General features: G+C 42.9%; 1 protein-coding gene across 2 annotated transcripts in view; it reads right to left on the reverse strand.

Annotated features, from left to right (window-relative positions):
• Positions 1 to 4222: 4222 nt before the first annotated feature.
• Positions 4223 to 27028, reverse strand: part of GRID2 (glutamate ionotropic receptor delta type subunit 2) — a gene marked incomplete at its 5' end in the record, with an annotated part of 555352 nt that continues 532546 nt past the window's right edge. For both annotated transcript variants that reach the window (XM_080344422.1, XM_080344421.1), the window contains 2 exons: positions 4223 to 5332; positions 9065 to 9305. In XM_080344422.1, coding sequence (XP_080200548.1) covers positions 4910 to 5332; positions 9065 to 9305 — 664 coding nt within the window. In that variant the 3' untranslated portion in view covers positions 4223 to 4909. The remainder of the gene's footprint in view (positions 5333 to 9064; positions 9306 to 27028) is intronic.

Raw genomic sequence — 27028 nt, forward strand, 5'->3', positions numbered from 1 at the left:
GAGGAGCAGGAAACACCATCTGCAGTCTCCTAAGTCTGCGGAGATATCAAAGTGATCCGAGCAACAGCAGACAGTGCTCAGAAAGGTCTGCGAAAGTCAAAGCAAGACAAACCGTTCTGGTGTGGCCTCAGCACTATTTGGTAAAGCGACACGCTTTGCTGTTACACTGCGGCCGTTTCTGGCTGTGTTCGCTGTCATGCCTCACAGACCATTCCTTTAAAGAGAGAAAAACAGGTGTCAGATTGTAGGAGTAGCAAGCAACCACATTATTAGCTTTGTTCACAGTGTTTGCTTTCTTCCTCCCATTCCCCCCATGTGTAAGCAAAAGAATTGATTAGTAACAACACGGGTCAGCTGTGATTACTCTTACTGTGGCCCGCAGTGAATATTCATACACGGGGAATATTCAAAACCAAACAAGACCTCCCCACTGCGTGCTTGAAGAAGCATGTCCCTGGCTGCTGGGGGAGAAAGACAAGCTCCCCAGCAGCGGCAGGGCCACAATGCGCTCACAGAGCTGCCCCTTTTGATTTTCCTGGCACTTGACAGGGACAGGAGGCAAATGTACCGCAAACACATCCCGTGAGAGCGTGGTTTTGTTTTTCCAACTGTGCTTTTCCATTTCTAGCACTTATATAACACTTACTGCCAAGTGCTCCCCGCGGCATCCTCTGGCTGTGCTGATTGGGAAAGGAGGGTCCCTCTGCAGTCCAGGAAGGGGAATAAGCAGCATCTCCCAGCCTTTCTTTGAGGGATAACGAAAGTTTGGTTCAGGTGGGGTAAGTTCCTGTATGTAGGAGGAGGATCTGGTATTTGCATTCATGAAGATGGTTCCTGCAGATGTTTGCATCCTGCACACAGTCTACCAGGAAAGCCTGGGTAATCAGCAGGGGCTGCTGAGAAGGCAAGGGCTGCTTTCCACTTCTCTGGCTTGCTCCATTTTCCCAGTGACGTCCCATCTGGACAGCGCTTTCCAAGAGGCCACCATTACTTTACAGATAAGGAACAGCCTAAAACGTGGCTCCCGGTCATGCAAGCATCTCCGTGGCTATGAGAAGCCCTGCTAGACACCCTGGAATGTGCATAAAGGCTTGTAGGGCCAGGGTTTGCCACAGCTCTGCCTCAGGGAAAACAAGCAGAGCTTGTCTCTTGGCCCATTTTTACAAAACAAGAAAAGCAGCCAAATGATAAAAGTTCCAGCATCCTGTTGCTAGGTCTCCAGTGCCCGCTGGGGTACGTGCCTGTTGGCATTGGTGCATAGGTACCTTTACATTTTAACCTCAATCACTTTAAATAATCTAACTTGCTTTAGATTTTTAAGCTATCTGGATTCAGATGTTATTTTTTTTAATGTAGCATGAATTGAGGATTCTTTCCAAAAGCATTTTCGAAACTGTAAAACAAAATTCCCCGAAAGCCTGCCGAGCTTAACAGAAAATTGCAAGAGGTCAAAGACATTATTCAGTGAATGAAACACGCTGATTGTAAGAAGACAGCAGACAGGCTTTGGATTAGGTAAGTTAAATCATCACAAGTGACGTTGTTGCATTACATCCTGCGTGACTTACTAAAGATTAGGTCATTAAGTTTAACGTGTTAATGAAACTTAAGGATTGAGGCGACTGTAATGAAATACGGGCTAAATCCTCTCCCGCTAAAACTTCTGTCAAATCTAAAGGCAGTGTACGTCTGGTATCACAGCAAACTAACTTCTGCGCAAGGAAGGAGGGCAGAATGTGATTCTCTGAAAAGAACGGCCACGTTCCATGAAAATTCATAATCGCACTAAAAAGGACAGAGATAGGATGTAGCATTTCACAGTATCACAGTATGTTTGGGATTGGAAGTGACCTCAGAAGATCATCCAGTGCAATCCCCCCATGGAGCAGGAACACCCAGATGAGGTTACACAGGAAGGTGTCCAGGCGGGTTGGAATGTCTGCACAGAAGGAGACTCCACAACCCCCTGGGCAGCCTGGGCCAGGCTCTGACACCCTCACAGAGAAGAAGTTTCTTCTCAAATTTAAGTGGAACCTCTTGTGTTCCAGCTTGATCCCATTACCCCTTGTCCTATCATTGTTTGCCACTGAGAAGAGCCTGGCTCCATCCTCGTGGCACTCACCCTTTATATATTTATAAACATTAATAAGGTCACCCCTCAGTCTCCTCTTCTCCAAACTAAAGAGCCCCAGCTCCCTCAGCCTTTCCTCACACGGGAGATGCTCCACTCCCTTCAGCATCTTTGTTGCCCTGCGCTGGACTCTCTCCAGCAGTTCCCTGTCCTGCTGGAACTGAAGGGCCACAACTGGACACAATATTCCAGATGTGGTCTCACCAGGGCGGAGTAGAGGGGAAGGAGGACCTCTCTCGATCTACTGACCACCCGCCTTGTAATACAGCCCAGGATGCCATTGGTTTTCCTGGCCACAAGGGCACAGTGCTGGCTCATGGTCATTTCTACAAATCGTGCCCATGAATTCCAAGATGCTGCTCATATATGTTTCCTGAAATCTGAGCCTGGCACTGATAAACGTGGTAAATCTGGGTTGATTTCCATGGATGCTCCAGACTGAGCTGACCCCTGGCAGCCTCATCCCATCCCCACGGGCTACACCCCCCCGGTGACCGCGTGGCAAACCCACTCCCGAGTGGCAAAAATCCCACCGGAGGAAACGCGGGTTTAGAAAACAATTTTATTAGACAAATTATTTAGACAAATTATACACAGAAAGCTCTGCCACTTGTAACTGAGGCCTCCAAAAAGTGTTTTGTGTATCTGTAGAATAGGCAACACATCAAAATAGGCCTATTTTAAATATCATACATGGTTAACAGGTTGGTTTTGTTTTTAAGAGCTAAAATCACTGCGACATCTGGTATGTCCCTATGTAGCTTGTTGGAAAGGATTCTGTTTGTTCTTTATTTCGCTCAGAAGTGTGAATGAGTTCATGAATGCTACAAGGGGGCAGCAAGTTGTGCATGCTTTTAGACACTTGCTACCCTGCAAACAAAATGGCCTTTTGCACGATAAGAATTGGTTCTGCCTTACACAGTAGACAATATTCGAAGATTTAGTACAAAAAACAGTGACAGTACAAGATGCTCCCCCAGAACAGAATTAGCATCAAAATAGAATAGATCTGAAGAATATACCTTTTAATTTATCCTAAAGCAAATCACGTAGGCTGATTCCTATTAATCCTAGCCAAAGAATGAGTTAGGTTAAAATAAGCGTATGGTTGCATTAAACCAAACCAAAAGAACTCACAGCATAAACTGCTTGCTCTCTACTTAACCGCATTTTTAGTTGTAAGGATTACAAATTGAAAGCTCTTCCTACATTTCTAACAGTGTTACTTGAAGAAGCTGGTGCCAACGCGGGCACTGGTTTTGCTCTCACTGCTGTTCCTTCTCTTGCTCTATAGAGTTGGCACTAATGTAAAAAATACATTGCTCCTCTAAATCTAACTTAATGTATAAAGGGTTAAAATAAGCGCCTGTTCACGTTTTTTTTTCCCCTTAGAACAATACGTGATTATAATTAAGGCCACATCTGTATTTCTTGAGGGCTTTATTCTTTTTCCTCCGCTAACACCATTATTGTATCGATCAACTGCATCGATTTGGAAAATAATTTATTAACCTTTGATCTATGTTTAAACTCCTCTAAAGCTATATTAGAACGTGGTGTACCTAAGAGAGAGTTCCATTTGTCTAATTCATTACAATTATCAAGGTTAGCCTTATATTCTAGAATGCTCAATAGCCAATGCAAAACCTAACCAAAGGAGTTGCATCCAGGTACGAAGGTTAAATTGCCCCAGATGCCCTCATAAAAAAGTATAAAATATGCTCTGTTGGCAAACGATGCAAGTCGGAATAACATTAAAGCCACCTGTCTTTTCTAAACGAAAAGACCCCCTGCACTGTACATCTTTCCTGTATACAACACATTTGTACTAAAGCTTTATTAAATGAATTGCAATAGCAACAGCTGCCATTTTATAGCTATATATACATGTATATATATATACACATACCTGTGTGTATATATGTATATATATATGTATGAGATACTAATTTATTTAACACAACAGAGGCTTCTGCCATATGATACAGTTTACTGTACATAAGAAAACCTTTTAACACTGTACAATCACATAAAGGTCATATGCACTGTTGCAGTGCAAAAGTAGATTTAACTGTAGTCTTTACTGGCATAGTAATGGCTTTTTTTAATTCTACAAAATTGCATTCTCATGTTACGGGGTCTTTTAACTTCATTTGTTTTGATTTTTTTTGTCTTTTTTTAAACTCTTTTTGCCTTTTTTTTTGAATTATTTTTCATTTGTTTTAAACTGCAGGGTTTGCCTTTGGTCCACAGTTAAAAGGACACACAGCAGTGGAGCGCTGACTGGAGGCAGCAAAATGAAAGAAAAGGATATAAGTTATTGCAATTATAGTAAAAAAGGCGGTGGAGGAGGAGGAGCGAATGCCCTTTCGTAAAGTAATCCTCAGGGTTTTCCTATGCGTGAATCGCTGCACATTTCCTATACTTAAAGTATATGAAAAGCCTCAAGTAACCAAACCTAACGTGGTGATAAATCAAAGTGATTCAAGTAGTAAAGAGAATAAGGAGAGAAAGAGGAGACCAGACCGAGGAAGAGAAGAGGAGGAAGAGTTGTTACTAACAATCTCGATTCTTAAATAAAATTTAAAAAAGAAAATAAAATGAACAGAAAATAACCTCCAAACAAATTTAAAAAAAAAAAAACAACAACCAACCCTCGAAAACAAAAGAATAAGGAAACGCAAAAAGGTTACATCCATTGTTAGTCCCACAACATCACAGCTGCTCCTTGCGAAGGGAGTCCTGAAAAAGGAACGGCGAAGGACGTTGGTCTGATGCTCAGATGGAGGTGCCTCGGTCGGGGTCGCTACCGATATTCAGCCCCAGGGTCGGCGTCGGTTGGTAAGGGATGGATGACATGGTTTTGATGGGGCTTCTAAAAAAGCCGCCGTTGGGTGCCCGGTGCCTGAAAGGGCCAGTCCGGTGCTCGGGGACGCTGCCGAAGGAGAAACCCGAGGCGGCTTTAGCGGACAGCGTGCGGCTCAGAGTCTGGATCTGCTCGGGTATGAAGGTGGTTGTGGTGATGTGAGTGTTCCTGAAGTCACTGATTTGCTCCAGCGCCTGACGCGTGGGCAAAGTGTCAATGTCCAGCGGGGTCAGGTCGATGGACGAGGTGGAGAACTGTTTATGGGGGCTCTCGTCGTCTGTGCAGAGGCTGTTGACGCGCCTGTGGAGATGCTCCAGGTCGATCTCCTTGTCGTCCTGGGGAAGGAGAAAAACAAGAGGCAGCACTCACCATCGCCGTTTGGGCTGGGTGGAAGCTTCACGGTGCGATGAGGACGGTGCACAACGCACGGTTAACGACTGTTGGCTGACGGCATCTCTGAACATCACCGACAAACATCCCCACCGCCCGGGGCTGGGTGGGCTAAGCCAACCCTCACACCACAGCCACCTCCAAACCCCGGATCTGTACAATCACAATTCCGAGCGCTGCCCGTAGGTTTCCATCAGGAAAAGCCAGGCTCAGAGCTAGGCGGGCTGGACTAGCGACAGCTGAGTAACAGTGAACTTTGTGCCATGAAAGCAAAGCATCGTCTCAACGGCCTGGGATGATGCCAGTTCTTCAACTCTGCAACGAGGATTAAGTTTGAACGTCAACATGGGAGGCTCTGAGCAATCAGGTTGCCCATCTTGGTCACCCTCTCAGGGCTTAAGGGAGGGCTAAGTACACCTCAAGTTACTTTTTGCCTTTATAACATAAGTTGCAGCATAGAAAAGCTGAACTTCCAGGCAAAAATCCGAGCGCTGGTGACTCCCTGACGCCACACAGAGAGGACTCCGCCAGGCAATTTTATGCTACAATGCCAAAAGATGAATTCATTCTCACCTACAAAGCAGCAATTCCATAGATTCTGATGGAATTACACTCTTGTGGCTGAGAAGAGAAGGAGGCCTGGGGTATTTATAATATATTGTCCCTCCTCTTACCTCTGTCCCTTTTCCTTCTTACATTTCTCCCTCCTAGAGAACTCAGTTAAACAGGCTTATTTGTTACAATTAAGAATTTAAATGCACAGAAGTTAAAAAAGAGAGGAGAAAGCCCTGGGTGACACAATAAATCTGTATTGTACGTGGGTATTTCTACTGAACTGCAAAGCTTAATTCAAAGCAGCATTGAGTACACACGTCCAGGGGTATTCCCTCAGTCTGGGGAGCGTGGCTCATTCAGAACAAAAATCGATTTCAACTAACCTTAAAATTTACCTTAATCTCTGTGAAATCTACTGGCTCTTCCAGGCCACTAGAAATATCTCTCACTCTAGGACCTCACAGAGGATAATTAGGCAGCCGATAGATGACGACTTCCAGCCTCGATTACTGCAACTCAATGACTGGCTTGATCCAGAGCTCCCTGAATCAATGGCAAAACTCCTAGTAAACCAAACGGCCTCGAGATCCCTCCTGTGTGTCTGGGAATGAAGTCAAGCAGTCCGAAAAAGTCCACACCTGCAACAAACTGCAGGAGTTCACCTGCTTAGCAAAACGGGTCTCCAAAATATCTGCATTGGTGCTGCATGGGACACAGGGCAAAAGAGTTTTACCCTCTTTGAGGACAGGGAGACAAACCGGGGGAAAAGGGGCAGGGAATGGGGCGGCGGGGACCTCCCGGGGACTGACGACAGAGGCTTTGGTTTGAGCTCATGGCGGGAGGGGGAAAAGCGCAGTGCTCAGGTCTCGGACTTGGCTTTCTGGTCTATAGTTTATTTACATGTGGACACAGACATAGATGCACGTAACAACCACAGGGTGACACCAAAGCCAAACGCATTCACCGAGCGCTCTCCTAAAAACTGGGGAGGGTGCAGGAGACCTGGGGCCACATCAGGAGGTAAAGAAGTGCACAGAGGCTCTGTTAGCGCCCACGAGCCATGACTATGTCTCTGAGGGACAGTTCTACATATTTTCCTTCCTTTGTTGAGCTTTGGGTTTTGTTTTACCTTTTAAAAAATCCGTTTTGTTTGGTTTTGTGTTCAAAAACATGCAAAAGCTTTGTAGCTTCAAACGCCAATCAGGAAACCATTGGAATTTCATCGCTTTTGAGCCTCTATAAGTTGCTGGAAATATTCCTCTTTCTTCTCTTACAGAGATGCATTTGGGGCCAGGGTCAGCCCAGTGGAGATATATAAGTGGTGATATTCTCCCATGCTTAGCCCACAACCCGATCTCCACCCAATCCATACACCAAAACGAGACCCACTCACGGGAAGATCGTGCATCTCTCCATAACATGAGCTTTCCTCTTCTCTCTTGTGTGAGACCAGTAGTGAAACATTCAGCAGTTTTCACACTTAAATTATCATCAGGCTTCAGAGTCAACATCCCATTGAGATTACTGGGGTGGTTCGTACTTCTCTCAGAGAAGCTTAAGGCTGTCTGCAGCCTCGGGCAGACAGCATTGAACGGGTCACTTCTGGCACGTTACCGAAATGTTATCTTCGTAACCACAAGACAATTATTTTTTCAGCATAAACGCCACAAACTGGCCCAATCTGACCCCCGCCTCTGGACTAGTGGCCTGGAAGAGCCAATGGGTTTCATGGAAGCTAAAATGAATTTTAAGAGAGTTAGTTCAGATGGATTTCTTTGCTGAATGGCCCCCACGTCCAGCAGAGCGGGGACATTCAGCACACACGCCCACGTCAAACTCGCTTTTGAGCCAAGCTTTTCAAATGAGTTTTAAAGGCTAAGCTAATGATCACGGAACAAAGATCAAGGAGGCCAAATTATACCATTTGTGGAAAGGATACACTCAAATTTCTCTGCATTTGAAAACTGAAATACAAAATTTATTTAGAGCGATATAAAATATCCGTGGTGTTGTTTTGTTTTTCCTTTGTTATTTATCTTTACGTTTAACAGAAGATATATATGAAGCATGAAGTTCTGAAAGTTTCGGTAAACAACAATCGAGTAAATTTTAAGTTTTCAAAATAAAGTACCAATTAAATCTCTACGGTTTTGGTTCCTCAGAAACTCAATTTAAAGACTAGATTATTTTTTTTTCCATAATGGTCTGCTCCAGATCTTGAGCAAAAAGAAAAAGCTTGGGAATTAAAACAGGCAAGAAAAGATGAAACGTATTCTAACATCAGTGCCAATGCTGTTTAATTAGGTAGTGTAATTAATCCTGCCTGATTACACAGCATTAGATTAGCAGGAGTAAACACAATGGAGAAACTGCAGAGCAGGTGAACCCACTGCACACAGATTAACAGCAATACCCCACAAGCTACACAGATGTGTCCAACTACACAGATAGAAAAGTTATAATTGATAGTGCTACATTCAAGTTCATCTTTAGGTCCAGCTTTGGGCATTGCTGCCAAGTACATTTTAATGACTTCTGTTTTCCTAATGTTCTTCTGGTATTTTCTGTCCTGAATCTGAAAACTCTACTGGACTCTTGGTTCCCTGGACTTCAGATTGAGCACTGAGAGCTGAAGTTCATGGAAGTCTCGAGAGGTTAATGTTTCTGAAAATGGGAACAAACTTCTTTTAAGAAGCTTCCTGCTAATTAAAGGGCCAAACTTCGCAAATCTATTTTGAAAGATTCAGCCCCTGAGCTTAGGGGAAATATTTTCAAGAAGAAGCCGAGAAACTTTGAACTTACTGGTGAGAATTAACTCTCCCCAGTGGGAATAATGAACTAAATATTGATGTATTAATCATGTACTATTCTACAAGTAACAGTTGTGTTTTACTCAGAATAGTTGCATATTTATACATCATCAATATATTTCTTTTTCATTCAAGCTTTTTGAGAAGGAATAGCTAAAGAGATCTTGAGGAACAACATTTACCTTCAAAAAATCAGGAAATCTAAGGAAACGTCTCTGAATTTGCTTCCCCACCCTCTCTAATGCTCTGAATTCAAGGCAGCAACTTTTAGGGTGCATGAAAATTCCCCAGGAGAAACGGAGGGTCTAATACCTCTTTTGACGGGACCCGGGAGCCTTTCCTTTTATTCCACCACGTTTCCAACATTGCAATGAAACAGGACAGGACAATCCCAGCGGCGAGGATGCAGAAAACGCCTGCAAAGCTTTTTATGTCCAGGGCGCCTCCTTTCTGTTTGGTGTCCACGGACGAGTAGAGATCGCACTGACCGTTCTTCGGCCACCACTTGTGCTTCAGGATGTCCATGTCGCCGTTCTGCTGCAGCTCCAGAATCCTGGGGGAGAAAATAGAGTCAGGGGTTACGGAGGTGGCACCCAAGAGCGTGAGGATGGAACCCGACTGCTTCCAGCCTTCCCGTGTGTTCCAGAAACCCACAAAACCCTGATTTAGCCAGAAATCTCGAATATGGGTTGTCTGTAAGGCTGAGCATATGGATATCTACGCTCCACTCTGTCTAGAAGGTGGCACACACAAGTCTCTTTCTGTCTTTTAAGACCCTTAATGAAAATACTTTACTTAATAGACCATATTTCCTTAAGTGGCTTTCACTATGGACTATGTCAATTGACTTTTGCAGGGCATTAGATATCTGACCACAGGTACTTTGCACTTTAATCGCTGGAAAATGGAACCAGGCTCTTCTCTGTGACAACCACTAATAAGACAAGGGGCAATGGGTATAAACCGGAACACAAGACGTTCCATTTAAATTTGAGAAGAAACTTCTGTGAAAAGAAACATTTCAATTTTTAAAAAAAAAAAGGTAAATACACACTTCAGTTGTAGTGCAGGTTACCTGACTGTAAGCTCACCTTTGCTAGGTTACCTGCCTGCTGCTTTGGAGAGAGAGCAGAACTCAATTAGTCGCGGCCAGTGGCGACCTAAACTAATCTTGCTCAATAGGACCGTGGGACCTGCTGGCAAATGATTTCCGTGGGTGGTTCTTTGCTGCGGAATTAAATTGTCCTTGTACTCCCGTACCCAGCGCACTGCCCAAGATGGACCATTTTGCCAGACTTCCTGTGGGATGAGCAGTTTGAGAAATGAGAGGTTTGTTTGGAAGAAGATTTTCATATTTGGTTCCTTGGTTCATCTCAATAAATTCCCGAGGAGAGTGTTTTTTCAGAAGCAGCCAGAAGTGACTCAGAGTCGCAGCTGGGCGCATCTGGCTACCCAAATAAAACAATGCAATGATTACACTTAAAAAGAGTAAAACGGGGGGAATGTTTGCTTTCATGTAATAAATTTGTTTTTCATTTTAGCGTTGGAAGGAAAACAATTACTCGTGTAATCATTTGACACAGCATGCAAGAAAATCCAAGTGCACACAAATCAGCAGAGCTCTGGGATGTTGCTACCGGAGACTACACTGCATTGAAATGGGAAGAGTTGCCTGTGCTATATTTTGGATTGCCTGAAAGCCAATGCCAGCTTGGGGAAGCCCCATCCCAAAGCTTCCTGAGCATCAGCATAAATAAAACGCTTTCGTATAAGTTCTTGTAGCGTAATAGATTAATTTTCAATGCCCAATCTCAAATATTTGGCATGTATGTTTGTATATTTAGGAACTGCCGTGCTATCTTCATGAAGCAGTAACAGAATGACATAGTGGGGCTTATTTCTTCCAACAGCAGCTCTAATCCCCACGCAGGGCTATTCTGTTTCTTTTATTCAGCCAGTAATAGAATGAACCATCCAAATGATTGCTCTATTCTCATTAATTAAATGATTCTTCACTTGTCAGTATAATTCCTGATTACACAAGACATCTTTTCAACAATAGGCATTTGCATAAAGACAATGAACTTCAGCTTGTTCCTTAACAGAGATTTATTCCTAATTGTACTCCTGCTAATTATTGGCAATTTTCTTTATGGGTGTAACATCTAAGTTCGATTATTTAAAGGAAAACATAAAAAAGAAGCAGAAACCAGGGATAGCAATTGTATCATTACATGGAAAAGCTTGAGAAAGGGAAGGCTTATAATTAAGCCTTGTAAAACTGCAGCTGAAAACAGATGTTGAGAGATAAAATACATATAAAAAGAAATTATTAAGAGCATGAATATCTAACCATATTAATGTCATACAGAGAAAAAGGGAGAACCCGCTTCTGTTAGACTTATAAACACTTTGTTTCTGAATTCACCTGTTTGCGGAACGGAAAGAAGAGTTAACATACTAAGGTTTGACATCACCAATCTGTTCTTAGCTATGAAACTTCCTATTTTTGCCCACACGATGGCACCCGTTCCATAGAAATAGGGCTTTGTTCCTGCTGGGGGCCCCTACACAACCTCATCAGCCACCCCTCGGGTGGCAGACACTACAATCACTTTGATATTTGATTTTTCAAATTTAATAAGTGACTAAAATAATTATGCGCTAACTAAATGCTCTGAATTATAATGATGTGCTAAATGCTCTAATTCCGGCAAGTTCTTTTTCTCACAAGTCCCGTATTATTACAACTGAACTTTTCCTCGACGGCCTTTGAGCCTGCAGCATTGGCAAGGAGTAGTACAGCAATGTGTAAACCAGTAGTAAGAGCAGTGGAAAGCAATAAGTAGGGTGCATGGGGTTCCTACTGTTTTGAAATACGATACAAAAGAACCCTGAAATAATCTGATCTATCTGAAAAAACTCCGACCTTTAAAACTTGCTTATGGATAGAGTGTGGGTCTTAATATATTTTTCTCTAGCAGGCAAACTGTTCTAGTAATGTTTTTCAAGGCAATGACATGAAGTTATTAAGCTGCGCAAAAGAAAACGTCTGCATGCACTTTAATTTGTCCCTGAATTCACGGTGCCAAGTGACATCTAGTGGATATAAGCACAGAAAACTAAACTGCCTGCGGTTTCCCAATCTGACAGTGATGTGAACAAATCCTACTGAATCTGTAAGAATAGAGCTGGGCTCAAGTCGGTAACTACACCCTTTGCTGCTCACAGTGCAATGGAATGACTCCGGCAAAATACCCCCGGATAAAAAAAACCCAGCTTGCTATGACAGCAAGATGTCACAACTGTTGCAAAATTGGGACATCTGTGACAAGACAGGTTTTTTGGCCAGCTCAAGCTTCCATGCCAGTGAGGATGGGGGAAGAGGCATTTCCAGCCATGGGGAGGGAAACGGGGAATAAGGATGGAGAGGGCAAGTAGGACACTCTTCTGGGTTCTTTCCATCTCCTCCCCTGGCAGCTCACTGTCTTGCTGAGACCTCTTGAGCCTGCATTATTTTGACCTTACCCTTGGTGCACTGTGGTAGATGCATGTTGATGCCCAAATCCTTGGCTTCGATGCCAACAAATATTGTCCTTCCCCAGCTGCCCAACAAATCACATTTGCATCGTACTACAGCCATGGACCTTTATGAAGAGTGAAGGATGTATCTGTATTCACCTACACAAGGTCTTGCCCAAAAAGCACAGGATAAAGAGAGAAGGAATGGTCAGAAATAAAACTTAGAAATGTTTAAAGAGCTGATGGGAATGCGTTTATCCAGAACTGGCTGCTTGCCCGGCACCAGATGTACTACCCAGTTAGCCATCCCTAGACTTAAGCTTAGAATTAAAAGGGGTACCAGACGGTTGGAAAACACAGCCCAGAGGTGAAGGAGGTGTGGGAAGGTGTAGCTGTGCCAGGGTGAAATAAGGGAACAGTGCAGGGGCCGCTCCCGAGTACTGAGGCCACGGTAGAACTTGCAAGACGAGCAGAGACAGAGAGATCATTGCTATTCAAGCCCTTCCTTCCACTATAGGGCTTCATATCTGTAAACAAATATGTTGGTTTCGAAGAGATTGTTTTCTGTTGTGGGGTTGTTTCTTTATCTTTTTGGCCAGTGTTTTAATGAGCTGCCAATCACAAGCTCTGCGAGAGGGGATTTTTCACGCTAGCCAAACGCGGCTCAGGCTGCCAGATGAGAAGAATCTGCGCTCCCGTCCACCCATTCCCACCACTTAGCCCAGAAAAAGAGCACCCCTGGGTCCAGCTGCAAAGCCTGTTTGCTGGCAGGGACTCCGTGCAGATTTAAACCCGACTAACTTGCGCCTTGCAAGGTCGCCTTCTGATCTGCCCTTCAGCATCGCGCTGCTGTCGCCAGGGAGCCCGTGCACAGAAACAAGGACAAGCACCTCACCTTCTAGACACGACAGAAGAAGCCGTAGTAAAGCCAGACCTGATGCTCAGCGTCAGGGATTTGCACACCAAACAATATTAAATGAGAGAAAGCAGCTGACCGCCCGTTTTGCTCAGCGATAAGCCATAAGTTTCAGAAGACGCGGCTCTCATGACTGGGAATCCAGAAATTAGTATCGCTACGCTCAACGTAGTGAACTTCTTTTTACACCAATCTGTTAAACTTACGTGGCCACTCTCAAATACAAAAGGCTAAACTTCAATGAAACAGCATCTACAGTAAGAAATGAGGTATTAACTATATTTAATATATAACTGTGGTGGAATTGTATAAGGTAGGCTCTGTAATAGTTTTATTCAAGCCACATAGTTTTGCTGAACACTATAAATTTGGAAACCCAGATAAAGACAAAAATCAACTTATTCAAGATTTCTGCTTACTTCTAATACAGAAAAAGTTGAGGTGAGCTTAACTGGCCCTTAACCATGCAGATCTTTTCTGCTCAGGAGAATGCAGTGAAGAAAGTATTAGTACCTATTTATAAATCCTAAATGACAAGAGAACATCTCCAGACAGTGGCATAAACATCATGAGTTCATTAAACTCGGTGCTGGTATGGTAAACCAATTAATTCATTATGGCAAGTCACGGTACGCTGCCAACCTTATTAAAACAAATAAATGTCCTTTCAAGGTATATTGGTTCCCGTGCACTACCTGTACTCCAGTCTTCTTTTAGAAAATTACTTGAGAAATGCCAGTTACTAAGCTTTATAAAAAATTCAATCCTTATGGCCACATGAATGCCCGAGGCATAATTCCCCTCTTGCTTTCCTTACCATAAACCCAAAGAAGCCACACCAGATGCAGTCATAAATGACATTTTGCCTATACCAGGAGGCAGGATGGTGACAAACATACAACTTGAGCCTTGAAAAAAGTACTTTAGTTTGAGTTTGTCTGTGGTTTTATTTCTCTTTTGAGTGAGGTGCAGACGGGCACTTATTTGAGTCAATTGCTGTTTCACCTACTCCATTCGCAGAGTTTTTGAATGCAAAGTGATAAATTAAACACCAAAGTTTTCATTAAGAAAATACCACAAGGAAATAGTTAAATGTTTCTTTTAAGGAAAAATATTAAAATATTAAAAAAGAAATCAGATCATAAGGAATAACTTCAATCTGTTTAGACCATCCTGCTGATATCCTGTGGGAAGGATAAATAAACGAGTTCATCGACCCTGAATGAGTATGAAGGCCTCAGCTTCAGCTAAGAAGCAATGACATGAGAAATTAAATAACCAACATGATTAATCTTAAGAGTTGTGGTGGCCAGTGGACTTTAATTTTTATATATATTGTATATGCTTATGCTACCATTAAAGTCAAGCAGTCATTACAGCTTTGACAATATGGTCTCTGTTAGTATCAAAGTTGGGCTCCAATGAATTGACAACAGGCAGAACTCTTGTACAAATTACCTACACCCACATTTGAGAAACAGAAGACACATCAGTTTCATTAAGTCCTGTCAACCGATAGTCTAGAACAACTCATTTTTGAAGTAAGACATTTAGGTGGCACTTGCATATTTGACATTTAGTTGCTATTCACGTAAGCAAAGATGAGAAAACACATAGCTGATGATTCTCTCAGATTTTTAAACTGTTTGTCCAGTGTTTTTTTTAAAGCCCTTAAAAATAAAACCAAAGCCTTCAAAGTGTTTTTAGATAGTGTTTAAATGAATTATTTACATAGGTTGATAGAAATATCATCATTTGGATTATAAAGAACGTAAATCAATAGTTTAAAGCTATTTCCAGGGTGAACAGGGTTGTTGATAGAAGCTAGACAGATAAATACAGAGTCTGAAGATCAAATCACAGGAATATACTTTGTGTCTGAAACATGACATTTAAAAATATCTCCAAGGCTTTTATCTCCTGGGTACTTGGTTACAGTACTAAAAGCTTCCCAGATCCATTTCCATCCAGGGTTCTAAACACACTGGGGCTTGAAACAAGTACTTCCGAACATGAACACTGCACTAACCAACCTTATAGATTAATATTAAACAGAGATGAGAGAGCTCCAAACAATCCTTTGGACACTGGAAGTGAAAACATTGAAGGCACCCTACCCGATATATTAGTGCTTCAAACTTTAGGTAGCTACTTTGATTTGTTCTCCTAAGGAAAAACGTTGCACAGAAGAACCATTTCTAGAGATGCCCCCCGAATAGTTTTTCTTCTTTAAAGCCTTTCTCAAGTCATACTAATGAACACTCTTGGAATACACACGGCAGTACGGCGGTTATCTGGGGAATTGCCGCGGTTCTGCCTAGGAAATTTTGACAGTCCCTGCCAAATCTACAGAGAGCAATGAAGAGAGAATTTGACCATCCTTAAAAAAATTATATATATATATATATATTACATGAAATCTTGCAGCTTACTGACAGATTTTGAAGACAGACCATCTTTTCACTGCCCTTGCAGAACTGCCCGTGGTATGGAGGGGTGAAGAAACCCTACCAGGGGTTACAAAAATACTAATGGATGGTTTATTGCCCACCTTCCGCTGCCGTGTGTGTGTCCTGAAGGGGCTGCGCTCTTTCGAGCAGCACCGTGTTTACCGGCGAATCAGCTACAGGCGATTCCCATACGACAGAGAGCGCCTCGGTACGAACCGGGTGCTGTTCAGTCCAGATAACGATCTGCGGGAGGACTGAGTGTTTATTCTGTTAATAAAGGCATCTCACCGGTAACGCTGCTGTTTTTCAAGAGCTGCAGCCAGTGAGCTTGGCTGGCTCCTCATCTCCCAAAGCTCGCCTAACCACGTCCTCTGGTCCCTTCTGCATCGTGATACACAAGGGCTGAACCTGTTCAGGTGCATAATGATATTACTTTTGGCCTCTATTTCAGCGCTTTGGAACAAGGCAGCGCAATCCAGACCTACCGTGACTTTCAGGAGTATCTGAAGCTTTAAATTTCACCTCATATCTTTTCCTCAAATCTAGGCCCATGTTATTCACACAAACTTGAGGGATGCCTGTTCCACGCAAAACCAAGTTTGTCAGGCAAAATGGATGCACAGCAAAGCCACCAGAATCTCTAAGTCTTGAGGCATAAATCTCAGAATGGGCAGAAGCAGGAGGAAATTACTACTTTTCTTTGCAACTCATCCAACCAGGTCAGAACTGAGACTTTCCCATGGAGTAGGAAGAGTAAATAAAAAAGTAAAGGTAAGCAGAATAAGTTCTTGCCATCTAGATAGAGCACACCCTTCTTACGCCCTATATTTCTAATTTTTCTTACTGGAGTGTCCAATGATTACATTTAACAGCAAACGTCCATAAGCATAAGTTAGAAATAATGCAAACAGGAGAAGTTTCAAGGAGTAACTTTCATTTTTAAATTGAATGTTTAAATAATTAAATGCAGAGAAATAGTACAGGTTGAGGTTTTTTTTTTAAACTTCTGAATTATTTTAAAGCAGTTGGCATTTTCTAAGAAAATACAGTGATTTTCACAAGGAGTTCTACCTTCTTTCACTGTGCATCTCGTTTAGCAAAGTGCACATGGTTAAACAAAGCCATTTTCTTACATTGTGCTCTTAAAAGTAAGCAACACAGTTTCTGTATTTAGTTCTTCAGTCTTAGAGTCCTTAATTGTTTCCCAGTGTTCATGAGGTTTGTGTGGCTTTAGAAAGGTGTGGGGTTTTCTTCCCCTCCATTCTCCCAGTCTATTCATTACTGACCTGAAGATTGTGTTCCATTCCGCTCAGGGGAATAGAAAACACGAAACATAAGCTTGCATAGCAATAACACCATACGTAATTTCTATCCTAAAAGTGTTTTACAGCTTGACCAACCGAATCTGCAATTACAGGGGTGCCTTGAAGCAAAACTCTCTCATAGTCAGACTGGACAACGGTCACACTTACCCTCTGTTATTGTGCCTACTGCCACTTCTTTTACAAAATCATTAATCCCACTTGCAGTTATGCCATTTCTCAAGATAAAGGGTAAGAGGTCAAATCCTGTGGCTTCTTTTTGACAGCGCAGAGACACAAACTCCTTCTCCTGCTGGCAATAGAACTGAGAGCTGGACAAGGGATCCCGTTTGGTGACAACCAGATCCCATCAGAGAGTCTCCCCAGCACGATCTGCTGCAGGAAAATGTAGGTTTTGAAGGGAAGACATAAGACAAAGGGAGAAAGATAAAGTCTCCCAGGTTTAGAGGAAGAATCAAGACTATCCTGACTTCTCCTGAAAAGCTGACTGGTGGGAGAGATGGGAACATGGATATTCCCAGCCCTAATTTCCCATTTCCAGAAAATGAAAGTTTATTTGTGGGAGGGCAAAGGAGGATATGAACAGATTCTTATTGTCGCCCAGCCAGTTCACCTATCTCTAGGTCTGTGTCAGGCTGAAAATTAGGATTCCACTGAATGGCCCCGTCGCTATGCTGCAAATTCACAGCTGCAGAAGATGACACGCAGTAAATCACTGTCCTCTCACTGAGATCTGCCATAAATAATGCCACAGGAGTTCTCCCCCAGCTGCCTGCAACCGCTGGGAGCAGAGCTGGAACACGGTCCCCATGGAGGCAACGGAAAGAAGGTAAAACAGAGCAGCCTGAAAAATAAGATCCTGGCATTTATCATCGCATTAACTTGTAAGCCTTTCAAAATATTTGTCTCTTCTTTCCCACAGGAGAATTTCTATAAGCAAGTTGTCATAACTTCAGACACATTTCAGGAACGTGCTATGTTAATTCCCTAAAAGTACCTAATCTTAAAAGTATTTCATTAACAGCAAGTGTTGTCACTCTGCTTTTCCAGAGGGTAAAGCTGAGGCAGAGACTGTGAGGCAGGCAGGGCAAGATCAGACCTCAGGTGAGCAGTGACTGAACCTGGGCCCTGCTCTCTCTGTTAGATTAGAGTGGACAGGTGGCCAGGGATAAAAGATGGCGATGGAAGACCCTTCTTGACATTCCCAGCAAAGCCATAACCTTTACCAGCCCAACCTGGCACCACCTTTCCCATGAAACTCTGCACCATTCGCAGCCTGCACCACATGCAATCCTTAAATGTATGGTTTCTTTCACCTAATTTGGGACAGACATTGCAAATATATGCAGACACTTCTCTCCCAGAGAGTACTTGACTGAAGAGAGAGACCAAGGATCTGTATTGCAGTGCACGCCGGGGGAGGTTTAGATTGGATATTAGGAAAAAATTCTTCATGGAAAGGGTTGTCAGGTATTGGAACAGGCTGCCCAGGGCAGTGCTGGAGTCACCGTCCCTGGAGGGGTTTAAAAGGTGTTTAGACGAGGTTCTTAGGGACACCGTTTAGTGCTGGAGTGGGGTTATGGTTGGACTCGATGACCCTGAGGGTCTCTTCCAACTGAGATGATTCTACGGTTCTATGACCTCCCGGACGCTGCCTGTGGCTGCGGGTAAACAGCAAAACACCTCAGGTCATCTCACATTCATCCCTCCCATGCTCGGCAAAAAGCGGGAGCAGAGGCTTTTTGTGGGGCACTCATGCTGCTCTAAGATTCGTAGAACTATGGTCAACTGCATAAACCCGTTTTAGTTAGGATTTTGCTAATCACCAAGCATCGGGGTAAAGTTTTCCTTGAATATTGCTCTAGCCGGCATGGAATGAAAGTGGATTTGCCAGAGTTCTGTAAATACCATTTTTTTAAAATACAGATGTGCCTAACACCTCTGAGAATTGGTTAAAAAATGCCAAAGTAACAAAAAACCAACACCACTTCAGAAAGAGATACAGCTGCGATTGACTGTGGAGGCAGCGATGCTACAAGGACCCTTCCATGGAGATCGCAATGTAAATATTTAGGGCTAAGCAGATTCCAGGGCGGTTTTTGTTTAAGACTAGTTTCTAATTCTGATTGCAATTATAAACTAGGAAGATTTTTCTTTCCTTTTTTCTTTCAGCCCTCCCTGTTTGGTCAGGCTTCGGGTCAACCTGGCTATTATGGCCAAACTTCTCAGGGAGAAAGATATACATGCAGAACGTAGGCAAACTGGGCTCCTACCCTGTTTGCCCCATTCACAGCAAGGACTGTGAGCCAGAACTCCTTTGTAATAGGGATTATCGGGTAGAGAAGTTATGCCAGAGACGGTGATAAGAGACTTATCCCTGCAAGTAAATCTCTAGTTTAGGAAGCTACTGCAGGGTGCAGGAAAATCAGATATAGGAACCTGCCTGGATAAAGGAGAGCTGTAAGCCTCTGGAAAAAACAGATACTGAAGCTTAAGTTTCTCCTTATTCCCCTCACCTCCACGAAACAGAATTTTTGCTTTCCAGCCAGTTCTTGCAAAAACCGGAATTAAATACCCAGCACAGCGCTTCTCTGTTGGAAAGAGCCACCTTCAGCTGTACTGCTGTTGGACCAGAGCTGGCACCAGCCACCCGGCACCTTCCCCGGCACAAGGAGGACACGGATGAAAAAAGGCAAAGCTCGCCCATGCTGTCTGCTCAAGGAAAGCTCCTTAGACCAGTCACAAAGGAGTCAGAGCAACACTCCGCACGTACCTTCTCACCATTCCCACCTCCCAGGATGAGCAGAGCAGCCAGAGACGCCCCGACCAGCGACACATCCAGCACGAGGCCACGAACCAACACCTGTCTAGATACAGATAGATAGATAGACACGACTATATTCATGACATATTTATCTTGAGTGTTGTTACACTGCAGCAGTGGAGCGGCAGCAGCTTTGGGAAGCGCCAGCACCTCAGAAGAGGCGCAACCAGACTGCAAGGAGAACACGGTGCAATATTTTCTCCCGTGCAGATGCTGGTACGATCCGAAATCTCAGTGCAGGCATCGAGACCACCAGACACGTGTATGTGGCTGCGTTAGAGCAGGGAGGCAAATTCCATCATCTTTATGGAGCAGGCGATCATGCATGGGGCAGCCAAGCGGCAAAGCTATTTTTCCTCTTGTAATTACTTAGAACAGCGCTCCTTAACCCGAGCAGCCCCGGCCTCCTCCCCATCCCGTGAACAGCAAATGGGGTGTGAAGCCCCTACCTCACCTCAGGAGCCATCAAGTATGATAAGAACTCTTAATTAGGCTACCATTTAAATGGAAGAAGCTTTTGAGAGGCGCTGAGAGAGGTCCCTGTCTCGTAGTGTCGTACAACATGAGCACCGGGTCATTACCGACCTTGATAAAAAAATACAAGACGAAGCCTCAGCTCCCTCTTGGTTCCAAGAGGCAGATGGGAAGAACAACCATATGAAGCTGTACTTACAGTGTCAGATTTTCCTCCAACGCATAGCACTGGGCAGAGATAAAAGCGATGCAGCCATGGCTATGTGGCTTAGCTCAACACCTTTATGGTTTGCATCGGATAAGACGCTTCTTCTGAAAAGGTCTCCTCACCAAGCATGGAGACCACAGCCTTGCAAACCTGGTGTCTTTCTTATTCACTAGATTATTATCTGTATCCAGCAAAAACATCCCCCAGCTGACTCATTCTGGCCGCCAGCAGTTGCTCCGTTTTTCTTATTAGCACCGTGTAAAAGACTTCCCAACATGTATCATTTCAAAAACTTAATAGTTGAAAAGAAAAAAAAATAGAGCTAGAAAAACAAAAGACAAGCACAGAAAAAATCACTATCTTAATTACAGAGCAACTTTGTCCTCTAATGGGAACGTCATTTTTTCATAAGATACAGTTACTCTAATGGAGAACGCACTTTAAATAGGAGCGCAGCTTGTACGCCGCACTGAACTTCTAACCCTTCACAACTTCCACCTACTGCATTTCAAAATAGCAGAAACATCAAGAAGAGTTCAGCCTCCAAGTCCTTTTCCACTGAATTTTCATGAATTAGGTTTTGCTCCCAGGGGTCCACTTCAAGTTCAGAAGATGAGTCCTGACAAGGACATTTCCTTTTCTGATGAGAATGTGTGACCCGCCATAGATTCATTCTTGATACGGACAAACCATTATGTTTTATTTCTGATCCTAAGCACTGCTTGAGAAAGTAGTTGTGATGCTATATATAGTACAACATAAATAGGAAATCTAGATATTCCACGCAAATGTCAAGACACATACTAAATATTATGATCCTTCACAATGCACAGAGTCAAAGGCAACAATGAAGGCGGGATTTACTGTTCACAGTCCAAATACATAAGCCACCACTCATTCAAGTGTTGCCAGTAACTGATCCGCTTTGTGCAGAAAAATGACACTCAAATGTGAATCAAAATTTGAGCAACGCAAGCAGAGCTTTCAAAAAAATACTTGAAAATATAGTGCTGCGATGGTAAAGCAAACCCTCCAAATTGTATTTTCAGCACCGATCTTGGCATCTATCATTACTCGTTGTCAAGAAGGCAGTTTGGCTCAGTTTTTTGTAATTTTAATTCAATATTTCTTACTCGTCACAATGGCCTGTGGAATGCCAGTTAAAATCGGAATGGTCATATTTGCAATTCAAATAGAACGGCTCGTCGTCATGATCCCCGCCCTTCAATCACAGCTTTCTCACAATGTTTTTACCTGTGGATGGGTGTTATTACCTTTGTTATTACTATTACAGTTGTTACTGTTGTTCTGAACATTCCCATCCACGGGTGACAAGCTGGCTCTGTGTTAAAGGTTCAGAAGCGATAACCAAGCCATACGGATTGAGTTGTCCATCAGGGAACAGCCGCCCTGTGCTCTCACATAGGAAAGCCTGATTTGCAACTTGGTTGAAGAGGAGGCAAAATAACGTGGAGTACAAATCTATCTTTTATTCTGAGCTGCCAGGGAAATATACATTTCCTCTACAAAAATGTAATTCCTTTCAGAGTTTCTACATCCTCATTCAAATACAATGAATAACCAATAGGCGCTATATATACTCTCCTGTCTTGATTCATAAATATTGTTATGGAAAGTGTTCCTGCAAAAGAACTTTGTCTAAGGGATACTGCAAAGCTTGACTCTCAGTTCTAGAAATCTGGATTCAGACTTTGGGAATTAAAATTAGGTCTGTATAATGTTGACATAAATTACTTCTTTCTATACTAGAATAACTTTACAACATACGTCTCCAAACCAGAGAAGACAGTCTATTAAATGATGAATCAAGCCTGGACATTCTTCCTTTAGGCAAAAATCTAAGTTTTGACAAAAAGCAATGCTGATTTTAGAAATTAAAATATGCCATCAAACTTTAAGGCTGTTGAGGCTAGAAAGGCTCAGCATCACAGTCTGCAGAAGAGAGAGAGAGAAGGGCAATTCCGCCCACAGCTCCCCGTGCAAGCCCAGCTGGTGTGGGAGCAAAGGCACATCTACGTGAAATATAAGATTGAAAATCTCTAACTAATAGAAAATCTTTCGCGCCACCCCCTTCCCTGCCTGTGGAATTGTGCCAAAACTTAATTGTCATCGCTCAAAAGAAAAACACAAACCAAAAAACAACCTGTCGAGCTTTAATTCGTGACTGAGTTCATCCGGCTTCAACTTTCAGCCTTGAGACTTTGCCGTGCTTTTCTGTTCTAGATTAGAGTACTCTGGTGTCAGAATTGTCTTCCCACATAATCACACCACAATTGATCAGCTTTTCTTTCTCATTTTGAGAAACTGGAGAGCTTCTAGCATCTTCCATGGTAAGTCATGTTTCTCAGGTCCCACACTGCTTGGATAGCTGGGAATTTTTATGGTGTCTCTGTACCAGAAATTAACTTAGTATTAACGACCAATAAAAACCTCCCCAGTGTTGCATACAGAAACAAATCCCTTTCACCTGTTCAGTAGTGTCCAACTTGCATATTCAATTCTCATTATTTCTCCTTAGGACTCTCCAAATAATTTTAGGGGCTGTTTGTAATAGAAAAAGATCATTTAATCTGGCCTAGAGTAAAATGCTTTGCTCCAGACTAAAGCATCTAAGAACTTTGATATATTTTTTTTTAAAGTGAAATGAAACACAATTGAATATAAAATTAATTCTAAATAGAAAAAAATGTTATTCACATTTTTAAGCCAACATTTAATATTATTTTCTGGGCCCAAAATTTCTGAAAGAGAAAGAAATTGATGTCACCACCTCAGCACACTTTGCCTGCTCTTTTCGCTCCTGAAATCATCCCGACAATTTCACGACTTGTATGAGGGCTGATGTGGGTTAAGGCCAAGTGCAAAACCAGGACACGATGACGACAAAGGTCTCGTTTTCCATGTAGTTTATTCCACTTTGGAGTGAACTAAGTTCAGTAAGAACACTGCATTCATTTTTTCTGAGAAACAACGTTTACATGCCCTGTTCTTTAGATGAAGCTGGATTGAACACAGGCACCAATATGTGTCAAAAGAAAAGGAGAGTGCACCAAGTCACTGCAGGCAAAATGCAGCTTGGGGAGACTTTATTAACTGTAATGATAAGTTAGGACCGAGCAACAGCACTGATTCAAAAATTCTTGAAACTATAAACACTGGACCCAGCGATGTCATTTTCAAGTCAATTTTCAGAGAGCTAATACAAGAGCAGTCAATGCCAGAATAAACCAACACAGCTCACTGAACTACTTATTGTCAGAACAATAGCTGTGATACGCTCTGCCACTATTCTGGAAAACAGCCTCCATGTTACTTTTTAAAAGGGAAACGGATGCAATAAAAGCTTCTCAGCCACTGCAAGAGCCATAACAATATTAATGTCATTTGAAAAGATGGTCAAAGCGCTTTGCTAATGCTCATGAATCATCAGCTGCTTTTGCAACGTAACTGCTGCGTTTGGAAATGGCATTTCCCTGCTCACTCGTATTATTGGGACCGTTCCTTCAGTCTGCCTGGTTTGTAAAGAGTCACCACATACCCAAGGAAAAGTAAAGAGGAGCCTTGGATGTGCTTCTCTCCTCCTTTCATTACAGAAAGGGGAAATATGGCTGTAAGTGCTTGCTCTGAGCAGAAGAAGCCGTCCTGCCCGGCTCTGCAATGCGAGCGCAAGCTGCTGATGGAGTTGCTGTTGTTATAAAGATGGGGTAGGAGAGCTACGTCTGCTGTAGGAGACATCCTCCTTGTCAAAGGGAAGGATGAACCAAAATCTTTACTCCAAAAAGGCAGGAGAGTTCAAATACTGACAAGCAAAAATCCTTCCAAATGAAGCTGTAGCGAAATAAAGAAGGCTGACAATGTTTCAGAGCGTGAAAAATTGTGAAGAATACACAATATGAGGTCTGTTTTACTAGCAAATCTCATCACTTAAAAAAAATCAGTCCTATGAATCACTCTTGATGCCAGGTAGCAGACTCTATGTTCAGAGCACAATATCTGCCCTATCTATAAATATTACTACGGCCAGTAAACTCAAGGCAACGGCAAGGGGGCTGTAAAACTATTGAGGGTAACACACACTGCAGTGGTCGCAAAAAATACCATAAAAGGAAAACGATCTTTTATTCAATATTTTTGTTTGGGAGGAACTTTGCATTTTGGAGGGGCATTTAGCAACCAGGAGAGCTTTGCCAAAGCAGCAATCGCTCTGCTCACAGTTCAGATTTGGAGCCTCGTCAAGCCCTAAAGTGACTTCAGCCAAGAGGTCACGGCCCATCCCCATCTCAAAGGGCGGGATGTTCAGTGCTAACACAAAGCTCAACTTGCCATCCCCTGTTCCCCAGTCTGTTATCTTTTCTTCTAAAAGCTCGATACACAGCTGCAAAAGCTCAGTATGGAACTGCAAAGATTAATGTCTAAAAAGCCAGATACAAGCCAGCTAGAACAAAACGCCATCCATTTTATTTATGCCATGTAGCTAAAGACAGCGGCAGCGTAAAAAAGTTGCGTGAAGCCTGACAAGCCAACTGTTGTGCTGTGGCTTAGCAGCACGGCTGATAACCAGGCTTTTAGTGATGTTCTTCTGCAATGGGATGCAGCTGAAAACGCTCTGGGCTACCCATATAAATCAGAAGGGTGGGGGTTTCTGAAGTGCATCTGTCTTAGAAGATAAGAGAGAAATTCCGTCTTGACCTCTGGACTGTTTCCTGGTCTTAAGGCAAAGACTAAAGGCCCTTCAATGTCCTGGCCAGGGTGGACACAGCTCACATGAAGACACAGATATTATAAAACTCAGCCAAACTGCCTTCAATTCAGGTGTCAGGATGGGCAGGATTGTGACCAAATAGAGAGAATGTTAATATTAGAAAGCCAGACACAGCATACTTGTGACAAGATAGATAGATGTTGATTGTTTCAATGGAATCAAAATAAACATATTGCTTACAAAATAAATGAATAGTTTAGAGGTTTGATAGCATTTGTCAGCATGCGCAATCATAACAAAATATGATATGCTCTAAAGATTAAGTATGACTCTCATGTAAATGCCAAATGAGTACTTTGGGAGCTGTTTTTACATATCTGAGGTTTAGAACTTGGCCCTAAGGGCATTAACATTTCCTTTAGGAATAGCACATTAACAGCAAATCCAGCAAAACCCTTCATGGTGGCACTATAAACCACATCTCAAACAAACTCCACCGCACCCACAGAGAGGTTCCATCCTTGGGTAATTCAACGCTTCTCGCTCCTCTCAGAAAGCATCCTTCAGACTGACATAAACTCGATCTGTATCATCGTTTCTATCACAACGCAGTCTCTCTATACCAGAGCCTAATCAAACACGAATGTTTACTTAAACTAGTCACGATCTCTTATTTCGTACTAAAGCCAGCACTTGTATCTGATTAATCATCCTGCTTTTCTAGCCGTGTTGCTTGGATTGCATCTGAGCACTGAACCTGTTACAATGGAACTGAAGTAAAGAGCTCACGAGGGAAAACTCGCACCCCGTCCGCCTCAGCCTTTTGCTGCATCACCTAGGACCGGTTTTAATGTGGCCCGTATTCCATCAAAACGTCCCCACAAATCCTTCTCCAGCAGCATCGCCTCCATCCAAACGACATTTCCAGAACCGCACTATAGGACAGAAGAGCAGCATTTGCCCCGGCAGGCACCGTAACTCAATTTCCAGCCTGTAATTGGATGATGTGGTTTGCAGCATCTCCAGAACCCTCTTATGGAATTACCTCTGCCTGATAAATCGTACGGTTTTGCAGAACTGTATTTTACACAATGCGCGGAGCCCTGTGTCCTAAAGTCTCGACGGATATCACCCGCCTTCTGCTCCCGACATCCCAAGAGAGGCTTAAAGTACAACGAGCCACCCTTTGCTCTAACATAGAGCAGAAAGGAATGCCCAGGAACCAATGCGAATTCAGCAGGGTTACATTTTGGTCTCCTCTGCTGCCTTAAGTAGTGGACGGTATATGCCGAGTGGATTTCAATCTGGGATTGCAGGAAGAATTGAAAAATAACTCATATATCACTGTAGTACTCCTAATGGCAGCCCAAGTCCCTGAGAACTAATGAAAGAAGAAGGTTTGCCTTCCTCTACCTATCCCCTTATTAAAAGAGAATAAGCAATGAGGTTGGACATAGAATAAATGAATGAGAAAATAGCCATTTAGTATACTTACTTAATTAGTTCTTTCTGCTTCTAATGGCAATGTGGCAGAATATGAGGCTGAGCAGAGCAAGGTAGCTGCCTATGGTATAATTAGGCCTTTTAAGGAGGGAGAGAAAGACATCGGTGTGCACAGGCTGGCAGAGAATGGAACTTCAGTGAATACCCAGTTTCCATAGCTGGAAACATGCAGCTCCTTTAATCAAAACATCTGATAAAGCACTTAGTGTTTTTGTTTTTTTAAAAAATATTTTTTTGAAATAAAACACAATCATAATTTGCCACTTGAAAAGTACTTATTGGGTGCTTTTTACATTAGATGGCAATGGAGTCCCCAGATAAAAGGATGCTCACT

This window comes from Nesoenas mayeri (genome assembly GCF_963082525.1).
Source record: "Nesoenas mayeri genome assembly, chromosome: 4".
In the NCBI taxonomy this organism is placed as follows: Eukaryota; Metazoa; Chordata; class Aves; order Columbiformes; family Columbidae; genus Nesoenas; species Nesoenas mayeri.